The sequence below is a fragment of the Aptenodytes patagonicus genome, chromosome 6 (assembly GCF_965638725.1).
Source record: "Aptenodytes patagonicus chromosome 6, bAptPat1.pri.cur, whole genome shotgun sequence".
Classification (NCBI taxonomy): Eukaryota; Metazoa; Chordata; class Aves; order Sphenisciformes; family Spheniscidae; genus Aptenodytes; species Aptenodytes patagonicus.
In genome coordinates, this window is record NC_134954.1 from 14279816 (window position 1) to 14300955 (window position 21140).

Consider the following 21140-nt stretch of genomic DNA (forward strand, 5'->3'; position numbering starts at 1 on the left):
TGACAAAAAACTCAGGAAGTACTGTGCCTTAAGAGATCTTCCAAACTAAACCAGAAAAGATAAAGATGGAGAGCAGTAATTCATGTAAAAGACGACATATTGAGAAGTGACAATTACTACAGCTAGCGAGTTTCTTCAAGCACTGTCTATTAAATAACAATCTGCACAACACAGGACAGATGAACAGAGAAAGCACTCCAAGTAAGTATGTCAGCATATTGAGAAATGCAAAGCAGATTGTGGAAGTAAACAAGGGAGAGAGAAAAACAAAGACATGATAAAAGGAGAGTGACATTGCAGAAACACAGATGGCTCTATGCTCCTGAAGGCAAAGGTAAAGGAATGGAAAGAACTTATCCCGGTCTTATTCGGAACTGAAAAGGCTCCACAGGCTAGTCTAACTTACATAGCAACTACTTCAAACTAAGATGAGCCAAGAATTTACTTGACTGACCACTTCAAACAGTTGAAAGTGCGTTAAGTGGGTGCAGGTACCAAAAATAAAACTCACTAAACAATTTGAAAACTTTTAAAGTCATTTAGTACTTTTCAACAGTGAGACTTTTAGATAAGATTATTTTAGAATACATTGACAAATTTTTGGTAACTGCAGTGATAACCTGAATTAATAATTTTAAATAAAACACAGCATTGAGATAAAGATATTTTTCCAGTTAAACCACAAAAAACACTGCATGATAAGCTTCTCAAAGTTGCATGTTCTACTGAAACGCCAGTAAACTCTTAACTCGCCTTGAATCAACTACATTCTTGAATTACTTCTTTTTCCTTCCTGAACCACTGTGTACTAACCATAAATTTCACTCTACTTGTGAAGTAGAACAGAACTCTCCTGACTTTGGATTTGGACCTTTTTGCACCTAGTGAGCACATTCAATTCTCAACTGTCTGGGAGACAGGGGAGTGTGTGTGTGGGTGTTAAACATCTGACACCACATCACATGTGGAAACTGGATTTCAAATTCTTCTGTGCTTTGAAAATCCCCTCTACTTCTTAGAATCAGCTCCAGCCAACTCCTGAACTGCTTTGGAAGAAGGCAGACTCATACAGAAATAAAAAATTAAACAGAACACAAAAATACAGAATGATTAAAAAAAGACGCTTCTCAGAACTGCAGACCGAAGGAACAGTTCAAAGTATCCCCCCAATCTCTACAGAAAAGTGAGAAGGCAAGCAGGAGCTTGAGCAAAATTACAGCCTTACAAAATTGTCTGAACAATCTCAACATCACAGAATGTCTAAAATGTCTGAACTGTGAAATCACTGCAATGGAACGTGCACAAGAACAGCCATCCTCCTCCTCTTTTCATTTACGGAATGACAAAAGACACCCAAAAAGAACAATACCTATAATAAGAACATAGAACATCAGAAATACGTCCTAACAACACCCAGATTTTTCAAAAAGCTTGGTCTTTTCATAAAGGAAGAAAATGTCCAACCAGTAACAGAGGTAAGATATTTCTACACAAGGGTGAGGCTACATAGGACTAACTCTCTCAAAAACACTGAGACAACAGCACACAGACTTTCAAGTGGATCATGTGGTAGTTACACTTATATCCAAGAATAGAGACATAATAAATATCACATTCAGTATATAGTGGTTGAGGGTTCCTCAGATATGCAACTGGGTAGATACATTACCTTACTGCTGTTTCTTTCATGCTCCGTTTTTTCATTATACCAAGGCTCATCCCATTTTTCTTCAGCTTGCCATGCATACTTTAAAATAGTGCTCAGAATGGCTTCAAAGAGGAGGATTATTAGATAAATAATCAGAAAAGAATTCATGGACCTACAAAGAGGCAAAAAAAATGCAACTTCAGTTTATTTTACTTAATCTGTTGACACACTGTGGTTACATGAACCGACCAAAAACTTATTGGACAATTTTTTTTTTAAATGCATCCTGTGTTTGATATGGATATAAAGTTTCTGTGTGACAAGCAGCCAACAGAAGTGAAAAGAAATCCTACATCTGACTAAGATACACTTTACCTATAGCAGTATGAAGACTAGACTAAGGTGCAAGAATACCCCAACAGCTGGCTTGTGTCACACCTGTTGTCCAAGATTTTGGGGGCTGACTTATCCTTCTCTTCTTCCCTGAGTATCTAGCAAGGCTGTGAAGGCAGTACAAACAACCACAGTGGAAATCCAAGGCTGCACCTTTTTCTTCACTTAGAAGAGCACTACCACATGCATCTGATTATTTAACCCAGGGCATGCTTTACCAGGATATAGTCAAACTTGCCTCTATATTCTGTAATGCTAGCCAGACCATCTTTCCACCCCTTGCTTTGATGACTGTACTTTTCTTGTGCACTCTACAGTTCTGTTTGTATCTGGCTATAGAAGAATAATCAATCCCATGTTTGCAAAAGAATGCCAGGATGCTATCTCAGATTTTTAGTAACTGGAATAAAGGCAACATATCAGAACTCCTTTTCCTTTTAAAATAATTCATGAGGTTCAACATATAAGTCTCTAATATAGTAACACCTATCCCGTAACTACGAGCAAAGATTTTTAAAACTGAGCCTGCGACTTCTGCTAGAAGCAAGATTCATTGCAAAACATATCTGGATAGGCTATATCCTTTAGACTATGTGAAACAAAGCTATTTTCCATTATATCAAATATTACGATTCAGGACAAAGATTTGTAAGTGATTAAGACTTCATTTCAATCCATCCTCTTTAAAGGCATGATGCAGTTTTACAGTAAAGGATGCAGAGAACAGCAGAGGCTGGGACTGTTGTGAAAACTATCTCTGAGCATCTGGTTCAAGCAGCATTTCACCTGTCATTATAGGTGAATAAATAATCTCCACATCTCAAAAACAAACCTCCTGAACTAACTTTTTCTGCTTTAGTCCTTTTTAAGCTTGGGAATTTCAACTTTGTACACTACTGAAAGAATCAATAAAGGATGAAACATCAAGAAACAGATTTTATCTTTATAACTTCCTACTGAAGGCAGAGCAATTACACTCTTTTCCCTTGCCTACAACCCAATGATGAGATCATCAGGGTTTTAAAGTTACCGAGGAAAAACTAAGTTAAAACTCTACAAATAAGAAAGATATTAGAAAATAAACATACTTTTCTACTGCTGACCGTTTCTGAGATTTACTCTTGTAATTTAATGCCATCTTTGTCTCCATACCTGTATACACTGCAACACCTGGGAAGGAAGGGGGGGACAAAGAGTTACACTTTATTTTCTGCATATATGCAATTTGCAGAATTTTTCGTTTTAAGAGACATAGGATAAAAATTAAGAGGTGATATTACTTTTGCGTTTACTTCAGTACAATGGTGACAGTATTTTGTAAGTATTTGCAATATTCTGCTATAGTAAAACGGTACTACTGAAGTAATTTTAATACCTAAAAAGCTGTTCATTATTATGACTGTACTGCTCTTCAATATGTATTTTATGGAAATCAGACTGGTAAATCTCAGGAGAAAGTCTTGAACAATGGGTAACAGTAACAACAGTCATTTATCCATTGAAATTAAGTTATTCCTTTATCAAACCACTTCAAATATTTTCACAGAGCAGAGCTGGAACTTTATATCCTTAGAGATTCTTCAACATAGTATCATTACTTTCATCTATAATCATATCCCCTCAGGTAACAGTCAGCAAGATTATTACAATTTCTTCAGTGCAAGTAGAATTAAACCACAGTTCATTAACATGTTTTAAGAAGAGAATACTCTTTAAATATTTAGAGGTCTACAAACCAAATATTTCTTTAGTGTTTTTTAATCTTGCTCCACGAAGTAAAAGACTTTCAGGCCCAAGAGGTCTAAAAAGAAATAGACATATCAGCATTTAAAAATTAGTTGTTCTGTATTCTGTAGGACTAGTGAAATCCAGTTTCCTATGTAAAGTTGTCCTATATGCCCTACGAATTCCCACCACAACAACTCCAACCCCACCCTCATTTAAGTCCACCTTCAATCTTCTTACCCCTTTTTCCACACATCCCCCACACATCTCCACAGAGCTCTCAGTTTCCTTTCACATCGCCTTTGGTCACTGCCACACTCTCCCACCACTGTTCAATATCCCATAATTAGTGATTGAGCTAAATATACCAAATGGCTGGTTCAGAAAGACCTGCAAGTTACTTGAGAAGCCAGCAGGCAAAAAAACCTGTCGAGCTCACAGTGCAACAGGAGTGCTATTTTAGGTTTGGCTATTTTACCTATCTTACTTCTACCCCTCTGTCAAACTAAAGTGATCTAGCAAGTTCAAAAGCTATTCATACCAGAGAAACAAAGACAAACAAGTAGATGGACCCACCACCACCACAACAGTGCAAGTTCTGCTTCCTAACACAAGAGTAAAATTTCATAAGTGTTTTTTCCTCACATCTATCACACCACAATACTACATTAATTTCATTGGCTAAGTTAACTGTAAACAGCACTGTGAAAATAAAGGTCCCATTAGAATCGAGGTTCATATAAGGTTAGAGCCATATGTTCTACTCCAGTGGCTGTATCATCCTTAGAAACTGCCAGCAGGGTTGGTTTGAAACAAAAACAAAACAAAACAAAAAGGTGCATTCACTATTTTTGCCAGTGTTTCAAATGAAAGCAGAAATTGAACAACTGCGGTGGCCAGGTTGACATACTGGGTATAAGTAAAAGAATTAAAGATCATATACTAAGTGCTACGGCATACAAGGCCTTGGGTTTGTCTTACTCTTCCATTAGCTGTACCACAAGCAGTCCATGATCACTATTATATAAACAAAGCTCTTATACTTGAAGTTCCTTTGAAAGCATAACCCGGAGTTACTCAAAAAACCCCCCAACCCCACACCCCACCTCCCACAGTTAAACATTTAACTGTCACATTTGCAGTAACATTTACCATCACAAATACTGTGTGCACAATTATACACACGGATTATGATAGGTTCTTTAAATTACACATACATATGTTACTATATTAGGCTAGACTCAAACTTTAACTGAAAATTGAACTAAAAGGGACTAAATGCTCAAGCATTTAACCTTTTCTTATAAGAAACCTAATGTATATTTCTGGATTCAAATGTTTTTTGCAGTTTGTAAAACCAGTCTGACAAACCCAAAATACAAAACCTGAATCAGTGCAACACAGACTAGACAAGTTTATCTTTGACAGTCAGAAGATACAGCTCCACCAGTAGTCAGAACTTGCAATTTTTTTTCACACTCCCTTTAAACTGGCTCTGTTATATGTTGTCAACTAAATTATTTTGATAGATTATCCCAAAGCTGAACCTGTCAAGCTTGGCAGTAATGAATTCTGAAAAGCTTGAAGTGAAGTAGCACATAAAGCGACCTCAGAAAACAGCTGAGTGGGTGTTGGGGGGGTGGGGGGGGGCGGCATGTTTGTGGGGGTGGCTAAGGCATTGGACTTGGGGCCAAGTGATCTGCTTTCTACATTCCCATATTTCTTGCAAAACCATTGACAAATCATTGATTCACTCTGAACTCCACGTTACTCCTATCTAAAATTGACAGATGTTTGCCAGCCTCATAGGAGGCTCTCAGATTGAAAGACTTTCAGTTCTTCAGACTGAAGGCACATATTACATGGAAAAGAATACTGCTTTAATATTTGATTCAGGTAGAAATTTCACTGAAGAAACATGTAAAGGATAACGTTTTGGACATTAGAAGAGTGAAAGAATCGTAACGCGTTTACCTGTTTCTGTGACATATTTATACATCATAACACAGCACTTCACATTTTGAGAAGAGGTGACCAAGTTTTTTTGAAAGCTTGATTATCAACAACTCTCCAGAGAAAACAATTAAATAACTTGCATGATAAATATTCCTGAAAATCTGGCAATTTCTTGTGAGTGATTTCTCCATCTTTATTTCAAACCATGACCTTTCTCACTCTTGTTCTTCCTACTTTCTCTCCTGTCCTGTCATGGTGGGGGGTAGTGAATGAGCAGCTGTGTGGATGCTTGGCTGCTAGCTGGGGCCAACCCACCACAATTAGCAATCTTCTGAGGAAGTCCACATGTAGGTCTAAGTGGCTTCACATCTTTATTTTCATATTTTCACATGTGTTTAGGTGTATGCTACTTGCTGTGACTGCACAGGGAAAGGCTGTGAGCACATGATTATGTGCACATAGCTTTATGTGTACACAATTATGTGTTGACTATTACAGATATAAGCACTTATCTTTACAGTCCAGGTAGTACAGTAGTTTGAAACATATACTAAAAGCTACAAATGTGTAGTAGAGGCTTTGTTAAAACAGACCAATAATTTCTAGGAATTTCAACTGCAAAAACACCTGCTCAGTGCCTCTGATAAACAGATGACAGGGGATCTGTTGTAGTCTACATAACATGCCACTGGAAAATGTTTAAGATCAATAAATGTTTTAAGTAACAAATAGCAATGAAGTTACCAGCTGATTACCAGTGCCTAAGAATTACCCCCTTCAGAACAGCCAAGCTTTCCAGAACTGTCCTATTAAATCTGAAAAACTGGGTAGTAATGAAATTTCTTTCACTAATTTTTTTCTCATCTCCATCTGAAGTATGCAGCTACAATTGATACTTTCAGTAAAAATAACCCTCCCTTTCGTATATTCAACAGTAACTCTTTTTTGTGATGGTCATGTTTTTAACCACCTCCACCAGTTCTAAACATTAATCTTACAGAATTTTACTTACCGTACAATTTCTTCAGTTTGTTGACTTACAGTTATTCTTCCAACAAATCTATGAAAGATGGCCACATGTTAGAAGTATCTACATAAAGACTCAAAAACGTAAAAAACTCCTCTATATTTACAAAAAAGTCATTAATGGTTCACAAGTACAAAACAATTGACTTTTATTAACAATCAAACTAAAACAATATGGCAACACTGGCAATAATTTTACAAGAGATTTAACAATAGAAATATTTATCCTTCAAAAGAACAGTCATTTGAGAAAGCCTATTAGGTTTCATTAATAAAACCACAAAAGATTATATTTCTTACTCAGTTAAAACAGATTGTGACTTCTTGATGTATCAGTAAGAAATAATTCCTCAACAAATATAAGTTAGCATATTATCCATCAGAAATAGTAATTTTTCATTTAATAAAGCCAATCTACTCTGCTATTAACATCTGACACTTGCATATTTAGCATGACCCCAGCTACAATTAGGGACATAAACTCTATAGTAATTGTACCTTAACTTGATGTTCTCTACAAACTGAACTAAAGATCAGTTTGAATAGCTGTTCAAATAAGTATCTTAGTTTTTAAGAATTTAATATTTCTCAAAGATCCCAAAGCTTACTTACGAATAGCTGCTGTGATATACTCGGATTTTGAAAACTACTACTTGATAGCTACCATTTTCCATTATACAATTCAGGAGAAACTTTCATGGGAATAAGGAGTTCAGCTGTCTCACAGGGGGAAAAGGATTCTTGCTCATGAATTGGCGGGGCTCATCGAGAGGGCTTTAAACTAGGTTCGAAGGGGGAAGGGGATAAAACCAGGCTCACTAGAGATGAGCCTAGGGGTGGCATGCCAATGCTGGGGGCGAAATCGATAGCCCAGCTCAAGTGCATCTACACCAATGCACGCAGCATGGGCGGCAAACAGGAGGAGCTGGAAGCCATTGTGCAGCGGGAGAGATATGACTTAGTCGCCATCACAGAAATATGGTGGGGTGACTCTCATGATTGGAGCGCTGCAATGGATGGCTATAAACTCTTCAGAAGGGACAGGCGAGGAAGGAGAGGCGGTGAGGTGGCTCTGTATGTTAGGGAGTGTTTCGATTGTCTAGAGCTCAACGATTGTGATGATGATATGGTCGAGTGTTTATGCGTAAGGATGAGGGGGAAGGCCAACAAGGCAGATATCCTGCTGGGAGTCTGTTATAGACCACCCAACCAGGATGAAGGGGCGGATGAAGCGTTCTACAAGCGGCTGGCAGAAGTCTCACAATCGCTAGTCCTTGTTCTCGTGGGAGACTTCAACTTCCCGGACATCTGCTGGAAATACAATACGGCAGAGAGGAAACAGTCTAGAAGGTTCCTGGAGTGTGTGGAAGACACCTTCCTGACACAGCTGGTAAGTGAGCCTACCAGAGGAGGTGCCTCGCTCGACCTGCTGTTTACAGAGAAGGACTGGTGGGAGATGTGGTGGTCAGAGGCCGTCTTGGGCCTAGCGACCATGAAAAGATAGAATTCTCGATTCTTGGTGAAGTAAGGAGGGGGGGCAGCAAAACCGCAACCATGGACTTCCAGAGGGTGGACTTTGGCCTGTTCAGGACACTGGTTGAGAGAGTCCCTTGGGAGACAGTCCTGAAGGGCAAAGGGGTCCAGGAAAGCTGGATGATCTTCAAGGAGGAAGTCTTAAAGGCACAGGGGCAGGCTGTCCCCATATGCCATAAGAACGGGCGGGGAAGGCGACTGGCCTGGCTGAACAGGGACCTCTTGCTGGGACTCAGGAAAAAAAGGAGTTTATCACTTGTGGAAGAAGGGGCAGGCAACTCAAGAAGAGTACAGGGATCTCGTTAGGTCATGCAGAGAGGAAATGAGAAAGGCAAAAGCCCAGCTAGAACGCAATCTGGCCGCTGTCGTTAGAGACAACAAAAATTGTTTTTACAAATATATTAATGACAAAAAGAGAGCCAAGGAGAATCTCTATCCTTTATTGGATGGGGGGGGGAACATTGTCACCGAGGATGAGGAAAAGGCTGAGGTACTTAATGCCTTCTTTGCCTCAGTCTTTAACAGTCAGACCAGTTATCCTCAGGGTACACGGCCCCCTGAGCGGGAAGACAGGGACGGCGAGCAGGATGAACCCCCCATAATCCAAGAGGAAGCAGTCAACGACCTGCTACGCCACCTGGACGCTCACAAGTCTATGGGGCCAGATGGGATCCACCCGAGAGTGCTGAGGGAGCTGGTGGAGGAGCTCACCAAGCCGCTCTCCATCATTTATCAGCAGTCCTGGTTAACGGGGGAGGTCCCGGACGACTGGAGGCTTGCCAATGTGATGCCCATCTACAAGAAGGGCCGGAAGGAAGATCCGGGGAACTACAGGCCTGTCAGCCTGACCTCGGTGCCGGGGAAGATTATGGAGCGGTTCATCTTGAGGGCGCTCACAAGGCATGAGCGGGACAACCAAGGGATCAGGCCCAGCCAGCACGGGTTCATGAAAGGCAGGTCCTGCTTGACCAACCTGATCTCCTTCTATGACCAGGTGACCCGCCTAGTGGGCGAGGGAAAGGCTGTGGATGTGGTCTACCTGGACTTCAGCAAGGCCTTTGACACTGTCTCCCACAGCATTCTCCCAGAGAAGCTGGCAGCTCATAGCTTAGACAGGTGTACTCTTCGCTGGGTAAAAAACTGGCTGGACAGCCGGGCCCAGAGAGTTGTGGTGAATGGAGTTCAATCCAGTTGGCGGCCAGTCACGAGCAGTGTTCCCCAGGGCTCAGTTTTGGGGCCAGTCTTGTTCAATATCTTTATCAATGATCTGGATGAGGGGATCGAGTGCACCCTCAGTAAGTTTGCAGACGACACCAAGCTGGGCGGGAGTGTTGATCTGCTCGAGGGTAGGAAGGCTCTGCAGAGGGACCTGGACAGGCTGGATCGATGGGCCCAGGCCAACTGTATGAGATTCAACAAGGCCAAGTGCCGGGTCCTGCACTTCGGCCACAACAACCCCATGCAGCGCTACAGGCTTGGGGAAGAGTGGCTGGAAAGCTGCTTGGCGGAAAAGGACCTGGGGGTGCTGGCTGACAGCCAGCTGAACATAAGCCGGTAGTGTGCCCAGGTGGCCAAGAAGGCCAATGGCATCCTGGCCTGTATCAGAAACAGTGTGGCCAGCAGGAGTAGGGAAGTGATCGTGCCCCTGTACTCAGCACTAGTGAGGCTGCACCTCGAATACTGTGTTCAGTTTTGGGCCCCTCACTACAAGAAGGACGTTGAGGTGCTGGAGCGTATCCAGAGAAGGGCAATGAAGCTGGTGAAGGGTCTGGAGAACAAGTCTTATGAGGAGCGGCTGGGGTTGTTTAGCCTGGAGAAAAGGAGGCTCAGGGGAGACCTTATCGCTCTCTACAACTACCTGAAAGGAGGTTGGAGGTGGGAGTCGGTCTCTTCTCCCAAGTAACTAGCGATAGAACAAGAGGAAATGGCCTCAAGTTGCGCCAGAGGAGGTTTAGATTGGACATGAAGAAAAATTTCTTTACTGAAAGAGTGGTGAAACATTGGACCAGGCTGCCCAGGGAAGTGGTTGAGTCACCATCCCTGGAAGTATTTAAAAGACGTGCAGATGAGGCGCTTAGGGACATGGTTTAGTGGGCATGAGGGTGTTGGGTTGACGGTTGGACTCGATCTTAGAGGTCTTTTCCAACCTTAATGATTCTATGATTCTATAACTTTTGCTACCTATAATGCTGTTTTACAGTCTAGGGCGTTGCTGGCTGATGTTAAAAGCTGAAATGAAGCACACTCAGATACAGCTGTTTTTAATCTAAATTTTTGCTGCTGAAGAATGTTCAAATCTTCTCTTGAGCATAAGCAAAAGAAACGTGACCAACACATATCCTTAGAACTAATATAAGCTTACAACAATTTGCTATGGTTCGAGTTAATTCCATTAAAAAAAATATACTATATAGTACTGAAATATCCTGGCAGAACCTTATACAACTCTTTCTCCAACCTGCTCCGATTCATGGGCCATTTAATCTTTTAAAATCTGGAAACAAGTTTACTGGTTAGAACAGAAATGTATGTAAGTGTCATGATTAAAATACAAAAGGTAAATATTATCCTATAATTTCTGATTTACTACTGAAATACTCAAATTTAACTTGTCACTTGCAATTTTCAGTAAGTACATATGTATAAACACTTATGCTAATTATTAAAACCTAAAATTTAAGCAGATGTCTGAAGCTATTTTAATCCCACCAAGACCCGTAACACTCCTAATATTAAACACTTCATTTTGATTTATTTCAAAATATTTACTAATAAAGTGATACCTGTATAGATCTGCTTCTGGCTGCTGACATTCTATAACAGCTACAAGTTTGTCCAGGTTGGCAACGGACTGTAACACTGCTGTTTCTGGGACTGCAACATGTGTCTGTAAAACAGTGTCCATTAAGTTAATGATACAGGACTACCAGGCAGGGGGGTATTCCAACAGGCTGAAATAAAAATGGCATCGCAAATTAACTACATTCTATTTCACAGCAGTAACCCAGACCTTAAGATTGGTCTCTCCATCCAAACTTGCGGTAGTGACATGGCATGAACCATCGACTCGATCAGATGACAGAAGCACCAGATCAACAGGAAAAGTCTCATCTTTGGCTACTCTGACAATGTCCCCCACCTAATGAAATGAACACAAATGAGAAGTGTACAAATAGAGTTTTAAAAGGAAGAATTAATTTCAGCATTGTTAACGAACCATGATGAAACAGGCCACAATGACTAGTAATGAAATAAGAACTTTAGCTATGCAATAGAAACACAATTTTCAATTTGTCCGTAGGCACATACCCGAATGTTTTTAGATCTAGTTTTCACAAGGCCACCACTTCGAACAACATAAACTGGAGCACCGTTTACTTCATTGTCTGCTTTATGTCGTAGCCAGTCTTCATAACCCTGTGGAAAACACATACAAATTCACTTTTTAAGCAAGAAACCTATAAGCATAACAGATATCTTCTAAGTAAATGTGCTTCAAATTACTTGCTGCATAGCCTGAATACAGTTACTAACTTCTCTTGAGTTTCTACTACAGCTGTTACTCAAGAACTTGGGAAACCTCTTAATTTTTTACTCAATTTACACAAATAAGTAAAGGCAAATAAAGTAGCAAAAGTGGTGAAGAAACTTAACAGTCCCATGCTCTGTTAAAACAAACAGGCAGCGACATTTTCTACAGACAAGATGAACAAGCACTCATTCAATCTTTTATCTATATGGATGAATATACCATAAAACTGGGAACAGTCACTCCCAGTCTCTCTTACAGATTTTTTTTTTTTTTTAAAGAGAAGTAACAGACTGAAATTACTTCCTCATGTCATACCATACAGCACTTCTTATGGTTCCTGCCATAGCCTATGCAAGACATCTTAAGATTTCTTAATTTTGTAGGACATGCTGTTCACACATCAGCTCTATATAGCAAGAAAAGATGACTGAGAAAGTTTTAGTTCTTTGCAAGCCCTAATGCAACAGTTCACAGCAACTGTTTAATGGATAAATTAAGCAGTTTTCCTTTACCCGATATTCAGCACCTCTTTAAGCACCCTTTATCCCATGCAGACACGTGCAAATATTCATGAGAGTGAATCCAGGTATATTACTCCCCTCCTATTTTCCTAAGCTATTAATACATTGCTTATTTAATCTAATAGCATGATTTTCAATAGCATGATTTCTGATCCCCAAGTCTAGGTACTGTTTGGAAAGCCCCATGAGCAAGCACAAGAAATGGATCAGTCTATGCAGAAGTTCAACTGCCTCTTACATCCTGGCAAGACTCCTACAACTGATTTGCAATAAGAGAGACATTTCCTAAAATGCTTTTCTGTAGGTACAAAAAAATGTGAAAGAGTTAAAACCACTTCCTTGGAAGTCTGCAGACAGAAGAACAGGGCCTTCTGAAACAGTAAGCATAATCCCAACTCATCCTAGAATGCTACAAACATTATATATGAGTGTCATAATACAAAAGGCACTAATGCAGATGCAGTTTGGAGAATTCTGTAGTTGACTGGAGTTTGGAGGAAAGTTATATGATGAATTTAGCATGTTAAAAGTATAGTTTTGCAGTTCTGCCTTCATGCACCTCCACTGTTACTAGCACAAATGAGTAAGGACAGCACAACCGCACTACGTAGGTTTAAAAAAAAAAAAGAAAGAAAAGAAAAGAGGGAAGCTTTATATGCCAACTGCTCAAAAATAAATCATTAATAAGCGTGTAGTAATAGCAGCCACACAGGACATACTGGGAAATCAGAATCCTAAAACCCCTAAGTAAGACTCTTTAAGAGCCCTTCCTAATCAGTATGAAAAAGCATCAAGAGTCAGTACATACAGCTCCTTGTTAAAGGTGACTGACAGAAGAAAACAAGGATTTAACTAACATCCAGTAACCTTGGGGCATTTGTCTCATAAACCTGAACAGCTGAGCAATATGTGCATTTGGCAAAGAACTGAAATTTACCTTCTTTAGAAAGTACAGATTTCAGCACCTTCTCCATCTGACACCTATTGCCTACAACACAAGGGTAACACTTCACACCAGGGAATTCTTAAGAGCCAACTTACTGTGGTCAGTTTAAATTCCCCCAAAATTTACCTACTGCGGCATTTTTGAGAGAGTTCCTCATCCTTACTTGCAAATATTGAAAAAATACTGTTAAAAAGAAAGATGCAATAGGAATACAGGCAACGTTGCTTAATTGCATGAACAGAAACTAAAGATTAAAATCCCTCAATTAAATTAGATTCTTAAGTCCTGCTTAAATAACTGCATCAATGTACCTGAGAAAAGGGCAAAATTAAAACAGGCCTGCATATTATATTACCACGTTTTTCATTCTCAGTTTAGGTCTGTATTTAATCAAAACCTGCAAAGTAGTTGCTTCTGATTTACCTGATAATCGTGTAAACATCTGTGTCCAATCAGCTTGTTTGCTAAATACCTATGAACTTATTGAAGTGGACTAAATTCCCTAAAGTTCCTTACGAAATACCTTTATATTGTAGTATTTTGTTCGGGGTTTTTTTTTTAATTTTAATTTTTGTTTTTATTTATTTTCTTTTCTAATTTTGGACTCCTCTGAGGACTGCATACGCATCTTCATAGGCATAAGGAGGAAAGCACTCTGGCTAACAAGATACGACAAAATGACACAGCATGAGTTGCATCACTTTGCTGGCTTGTATGTCCTTCTTCTGACCTAGGTGCAATTACACTTCTAAGAAGAAAAAGTTTATTTCCTTGGCTGAGATTAAAATACGGCTGAGTTTTGAGGTTTGCTAGAGGTGCCATGTTAACTGGCCTCCTGGAAGCAGGGAAGAGTTTTTCCATCCACCACTAAGCTTCTCAAACCCGCATACGGTTAATGCTTCTATTTTTCCCCTTCATCTTTTAGGAGACTAAATGTTGAACTATAACTTAGTAACCTGATATAACTTTGTATAGAATCAGTGCACCGCAGCTTTCAAAAGGGGTTTCTTCCCCTAAAAATCTGCTTCCTATTCCACTTCTGGTTTGAGAGAGAATGGGAGCTGTTTTTGAGACCATACTGGGTTTTTTCCCCTCTGTATTCCAACAGAGGATTTATCTTCCTTCCTTGTCCAAGGGCAGCCTGTTGAAAATAGCACACTGAATTGTCTTTCCAAGATACCAGCTTGTGAATACTGTTTGCCTACTTTGCAGCAGGTAGGATTAACACAAGAGCCCATTAGATCAGTTTAGGTGGTTCCAATAGTCCTTGCAGAGATATTGAGACAATCAGAAAAACTCTTGATGCTTGGCAAGTCATGAATGATTTGAAACTTCTAGAAGGAATGCCAGAATCTCTACTCTTTGCAATTGATGGTAAGATACTTAAATTTCCCAGTATAAGACTGGACATCAGGAAACAAGGTGGTAATAGATTATTTTGGACTATTTTAGACTTATCCAAGTCCAACTTCTCTCTGGGAAAAAAAAAATCTAATATTTATAACTAAGTTGCACAATCTCTTTCAGTTCACACAGCTTTAAGGGATATTTTCCATTGCCTACTTATGACTATAGCTTTTGAACATGTGATTTTTTGGGAGTGATTATAACAACTGCAATTGAATAGGATTAGGACACTCTACATGTACAAATTGCACAGCAACAAGATGAAATGTTAGTTCAAATATTACTCCAGCATTAAGATCCCCTCTGCCCCAAACACCATTCTATCTGCTTGAAAGCTAGAGCTATTTTTACTTTTGCCCTATTTCAGGGTGGCTTTGGGTCTTACTGGCACAGAAGGCAAATTGAAATTCCAGTTGTAGCTCTGCAACAGTCTCCTGCTTACAGTTCAGTTGCTATGACTGCATCTCTTCCCCAGATAGCACTGTCAAACCCTTTGAAGGGGACAGTTCCTGAAAATTACCTCCCTGCAGAAGATATAGCTTCTATCCACATCACCTCTATTTATGTGCTTGTTTCTTTCTCCTCTCAGTTTAAGGGTTTAAAGAAAACAGAAGATTTTTTTTTTTTTTAAACATTCTCCTTCCAGGGCCTCTAGGTCTTAGTAGGATGTAGTATGATGCTTGAACAAGATTCCTATTAAACTCATACTTAGAAGATTTTTTTTATTTCAAGTGCTATAAAGAACTCCAAAATGTTTTATGCAGCCAAAGAAAAAGAAAACAAAACCAGAAGCTTTCTAAATTGGACCTTTTACCTGGTACAGAATTACAGTTAATATATATTTTATGCCATGAAACATACTCCTTGGGGCAAAATTTGCCTTTTAACTACTGACAAACATGGATTGCACCATTGCTTCATCTACCCAAGTTCCTTTCTCAGTGTGTCATGTGGGAGGATTGGTTTTAATATGCAGAAAGGTGTGCCAAAGGAGTGAGGAGCTTTCAGAAAAGGTCTTACAACAAGTGACATGTAATGTTTAGACAAAAATGCTGACAGTCATTCACTGTCCATTTAAGGGTACCGCAGTGAGTCACTGAGTGCTTGTCAACTAGCCAAAATGCTCAAAGTTCAAGCGTCTAACAAGAAACATGAAATACAAAATCCTTTCTAAAAAATGACACCTTTTTTATTTATTTTTAGTATCTAAACATTATCTTGGTCAGACTTCGTTAAGTAACTTTACCTTAGAAGGACTTCATGCTACAAGTTTTTTTCCCCGTTACCTGTTTTATGGCTGTCACAGTTATGACAAAGAATAATGGCAATCCACTGGTAATAGGACTAGTAGGGGTATCTATCATGAGCTAAAAGAGAAGAAAAGAGGAAAATTAGCCCCCATTTTATTTTTACAATTGTACTTTCAAAAAAACCCCAATGAAGCAAGATTGCAACTATTTTCCAAACTCCTCATTATAACCTGTGAGTATTTTTACTGCATTTCCTGCAGTATTTCTGGAGCAAAACTCAGTTCCTGACTCCTAAATAATACATGTCAATAATGATGCAAACAAAGGTGCTAGGGCATAGAACAGACTTAAGCACATTTGTAATGCATGCGCCAATTTTAAGAGTCCTTAGTAAAAGAAAGATAGGTCTTCATCCTACAAAGATTAACTCAAAAGTATATTACAAAGGAAGGAAATCTACATTTCGTGAAGCTGTTTCAATACTCTATACAATCTACCACTTAACAGCAATGTATAGTATAAGAACATCCACTTCAGAAGTGAAAATAAAGTTAAAAATAGTAATTTCCAACAGTTTAGATATTAGAGAACACTCTCTTAGACTGCTCCTTTCTGGTTCCTCCAAGTTAACATGCAGTTTTTACAATTTGTGCTATTATTGCTGGCATGCCAAAAGTGCAGTGTATACACTAAAATTCTGTATGTGGGGGGGATATTAGTGGTTCTCCTCTGCTGCAGGAAAAAAACAACATGGTCAAGTGCTGTAAAGAAAATATACACAAAAACTATTCAAAACCACAGACACTGATTTGATCCACTTTACCTGAGACTTATGGCATTGCTTTGGGAACCATTAAAGAAGAGAAAAAAACAACAACAATCATACATGAAGTTTACTCTGTTAAAAGCCAAGAACCTCATAGAGAAAACAGATTATGCCACCCTACAACACATGCATGAGCTTTTTTTTTTCTTCCCCACTGAAACACAAACAATTTATATAACAACAAAAATTAGGCCTAGCCTGCAATATTGTCTGTTCTTCAACTGTAGCATTGCAATTTCAGCTTGGCAGCATGTTGTCCAAGAAAACCCATGCCAAAAGCATCTGATTTTTGGCTGGATAGAGTTAACCATGACATTTCTGCCATCGACACTCTCTCCTTCTTTCTCAAGAGAGGCTCATATGTGAAAATGGAGCAAGTTTTGTTCTGGTGGAATTGTCATGGCAGCCTGTTCCTTTTGCCTCTTTCACCAGAACACCATGGCCCTTAGCCTGCTACACAGCTGGACATGCATCCATCACACAACTGGTGTGGAGCCTCACGCTGCCAAAATGCAGTCTGTCACCATGTTTCTGGCATGCATATGTGAGGTGAACAATGTGAACTGGATTGTGCTGCATGTTTAAATCACACAATGAGAACTTGCCCCAGCTCTGTCATCCCCAGTGGAATAAGGTGGTAATGACAGACACTGCATCTTGGTCACATGAGATTCGTAAGACAGAGAAAATACCATGGTGATCAACTTTTAAAGGCACCTTTGCCTTATAAAAAGAAAAAAATATTAGATATTAATGAACTTCCAAATGGCATTTGAATAAAAACAGAATTCCATTCTAACAAATGAACAAAAATGACTGCAGCTTTTCTCCTGTTCGGTTTCCAAGAATACAGACATATAGACAAGACATTTCCCATACAAATTAGGGCATCCACTTGAGTCACGAACTGAGAGAAGAACAGGATTACACTCTGAATAGAAGTTCTGCCTTCAGATCCATATTTGTTCATGGACATCACATTCAGATATTACTGAAGTCTAACAGTTTGAAAGGAATGTGTCTCAAACTTGACCTGAAGAGGTAAATTTGCATTAAAAAGAAATAAAAGCTTTAAAAATGCAACACCATCTGTGGTTACTTTAAGTAACATTTATGTTCCATCTCTAGCATGCCCCCACCTTCCTCATGCTACAATATGTTTAACAGCGTGAAACATCATAACAGGAATGACAAAGTCAATATTCTTAACTATGAAGATGGGATGGGCAATGCATTCTGTTAGACTAAGTGAGAACTATATGACTTCAGTCTCCCAACACAGGATTTTCAGCCTATTAGAAAGTTCATTCTTTCTAAATGTGAAAGAACAAGAGCAAGGGACACAGGAGGCAATGGAGGCAATGGATTAAAAATTGCAGAACTGGCCCTGCTACTGACATCTTGCACAATCAGACAAATCTTATGAACTCTTCACTATTCCTGTTTTTTGTCAAATGAGGTACTATCTTTTTCAGATACATACTGTAAAAGTTGGTTAATCACTGTGGAGAGCTGTACGTGTTCAAAGCATTCTCTTTTATAATTAAAGAAAAGTTAGTGTACCCGAAAATCTTGCCTCTGTCTCTTTCAAAAGTTATTATCTCTCCTTACAACCTCTCTCTCACCTATCCTTCATCTACTAAGTCTGCAATAGCTCAACAGAATTCAAGTACAATTACAGAGTTGGAGGTGCAAAGATCACAGAAAGTTTACAGACTGTCATGCTTTCAATATATTTGTGGATGTTCTTAATTAGAAGAAATATACTCTGCTACAAAAGCCACAGTAATATTTCTGACCTATACTGTATGAACAACATCAACTGATGTCTTCAAAACTGACAAACTGTCAATCCTAGCTGTAAATTTTTTATGTACTCATTTTATCTGAACAAATTGAATTTGAAGATCTTAGAACTGTGTGACAATACTGTGTTGATTTACAAAAGCAAGATTCCACCTACAATGAAAAAATATACAATAAACTATGCCCAGCTCAAGAGCAAGCATACTGCCCAATTTGATGCAAGTGAACTTGAATGTCTGCATTTCTGCACACTGATGTCCAAGAAGCACTTAAAAACACACAGAGTAAAACTCCTGGTTTATTCAAACACTACCAATGGCCACAAAAATCAAAAAGCATCTTTGGGATTTTATTACTAACTAAACAGATTTAAAATTGTATTTTGAGGCAGACAACTGAGTCCCTGTGCTAGCAGTGCAATGGACTTTGAAGCTGCACACTTAAATATATTAGCATTCATGAAGATAAAACCTAAGGACAGTACTTAAATTTGGACATAATTCTTTTTACAGTTATGTTATTTTTCCAGAGAAGCTGGAAATGTGTTGTTTTTATAGACAGAATATCTAAGTAGAGAAGTTAAATTCCTAAAACAAAAACCAGTGGCAGAATTTACAACATAAATTGCAATTTCCTGAGTATTATTCAACTTACCTGAACCAAAAATATAATCAGAAAATAAAAGTTGGCTACTCTTCTGAACTGCTCAAACAAGTTTTTTGGAACAAAATTCCACACTGTATACTGAAGGGAAAAAAGGGAGAGAGAGAGAAGAACTGTTATGACATACTGAACAATTTTTCACTGAAATTCAGTTCTGCTCCCATTAAACTCTCTTAACCTAAATCTTTTCATTTTCCATCTCCCCTTCCCCAAATCTTCTTCTGGTCTTGCCCTACTCCCACACAGAACTGCTGTATCCAGTTTTTTGGGTTTTTTTTTTTTTTTTTTTTTTTTTTTTTTTTTTTTTTTTTAAGTACAGCTAGCAGGGAAGCGGGGTAGCAACTGCATTGCCTTTACAGTCAAAGTTTTAAATGTTCTCCTACCAACTGGGATAGGAGCAGCTGGAGTCATTTGGCTGCTTGCATCCTGGCTAGCAGAGAAGAAATTAATTCTTGCAGCTGTAACTTTCTCTCCCACACTACAGCGACAAGACACATCCCCACCATCAGTTCTATTGATTCCAATCCCAAGTCACACTAGGAGGGAATCTGCAATTGCAGTCCATTGCTGATTTATTTTATGCAGATTACTAGGTTACAATTTGGCTATTTTATAAATCCTCACAACCAGCTTCACCCTTCCTTTTAAGTGGTTCTGTACATCACATCTAGACACAGGCAACACTGGTTTAAAACCTACTTTTCTTCAGAAATTCTGACCAACATGCTTAATTATTCTTAACTGTAGTTAGTCAGGTTCTGAGGAAAGCGGGATGAGAGCAGGAGAAAAACTACATAGGAAGCAATCTAGCTTTTTCCTCAAAAAAGTTTAGAGCTTGTTTCATTTTGAATATTGTATATGCACCATTAGACATAACACAAAAATGCACATTCGCTACACAACTTAGGTAACATATCAAGTGTTTTCCCATGACAAACTGATTCCTTACCTTGGATGATATGATTCTGTTGTCCGCAAACTTCTGAGGAACATAATGGCCATGCTGGGGAAAACGATTTGCTATATAAATAGTTCTTGTATCGCTTTGATGCGGTGGGTCAAAACCCTAAAACACAAAATAAAAAAAAGATGATCAAGAAAGTCTATTTTATTAACTGTAGTTTTGTAAAATTGTTATCTTTGTGCTGAAAAATTATATCCACATATCAAGCAGCAGTTTTAGAATAGCAGCTTTTGAATGGGAAACAAAATTAACATGTAAATTAAAGTCTGCTGTGCCCAGAGAATTTTCAAAAATTGGGGAAAAAAGAAAAATCTCAATTTTGAGGTTGTGTACTCATTCTGGAAAATGAAAGAAAAAATCCTAAGTCTCAAAAAGGATAGAGAATACTTGCTATCATGCAAACTTGCAGCCCTGTGAATCTTAAAGAAGAAACAGAAATGGAGATGAAAACATATATAAATTACAAAACCTCAAAGCCGCGCTCATGAGAACCCTAATAAAACAGATTATGAGAAAAGTAAAAGGTCAAAACAAGTCATACTCATATGCTGCGATAACTAGATTTTGAAAATATTCTCAACAGCTTAAAAACAAAAGCATATGCATCTGACTAGACAATAGTATCTTTCCAAACAAGTTCTATCTCCAAGAACTAACATTCTGTCTAACCTCAAATGCGATTTCCTGCCATTACCACCAATTCATACATGAGTGGTAGCAACACTGAAAGCAAACTCATAATAAAAAAAGAGGACACTCAGAAATACTTATCAATAGTTTCCTGCCAAAACAGAAGATCTGAGTGAGGTCCCTTGGAACCAAAGCCCTGTTTCAGCTCTAATGGTCAGTACTTTCATCAACTGCCTCTGCAAGGGGAAGGGGAATACAGGTGTTAAATTGGCAGATGACACCACCTCAGGACTGCAAGAACACCAAATGACAAG

The 21140-nt window shown here is 38.8% G+C and overlaps 1 protein-coding gene across 8 annotated transcripts in view; it reads right to left on the minus strand.

Annotated features, from left to right (window-relative positions):
• ATP11B (ATPase phospholipid transporting 11B (putative)) overlaps window positions 1-21140 on the minus strand; it is a 76029-nt gene that overhangs the window by 39609 nt on the left and 15280 nt on the right. For all 8 annotated transcript variants that reach the window (XM_076341305.1, XM_076341304.1, XM_076341300.1 and 5 more), the window contains exons 2-11: window positions 20182-20298; window positions 19224-19313; window positions 15974-16054; window positions 11591-11698; window positions 11292-11420; window positions 11065-11168; window positions 6735-6782; window positions 3778-3842; window positions 3130-3211; window positions 1670-1820 (exon numbers count right to left, since the gene is read on the minus strand). In XM_076341305.1, the coding sequence (XP_076197420.1) occupies window positions 1670-1820; window positions 3130-3211; window positions 3778-3842; window positions 6735-6782; window positions 11065-11168; window positions 11292-11420; window positions 11591-11698; window positions 15974-16054; window positions 19224-19313; window positions 20182-20298 (975 nt within the window). The remainder of the gene's footprint in view (window positions 1-1669; window positions 1821-3129; window positions 3212-3777; window positions 3843-6734; window positions 6783-11064; window positions 11169-11291; window positions 11421-11590; window positions 11699-15973; window positions 16055-19223; window positions 19314-20181; window positions 20299-21140) is intronic.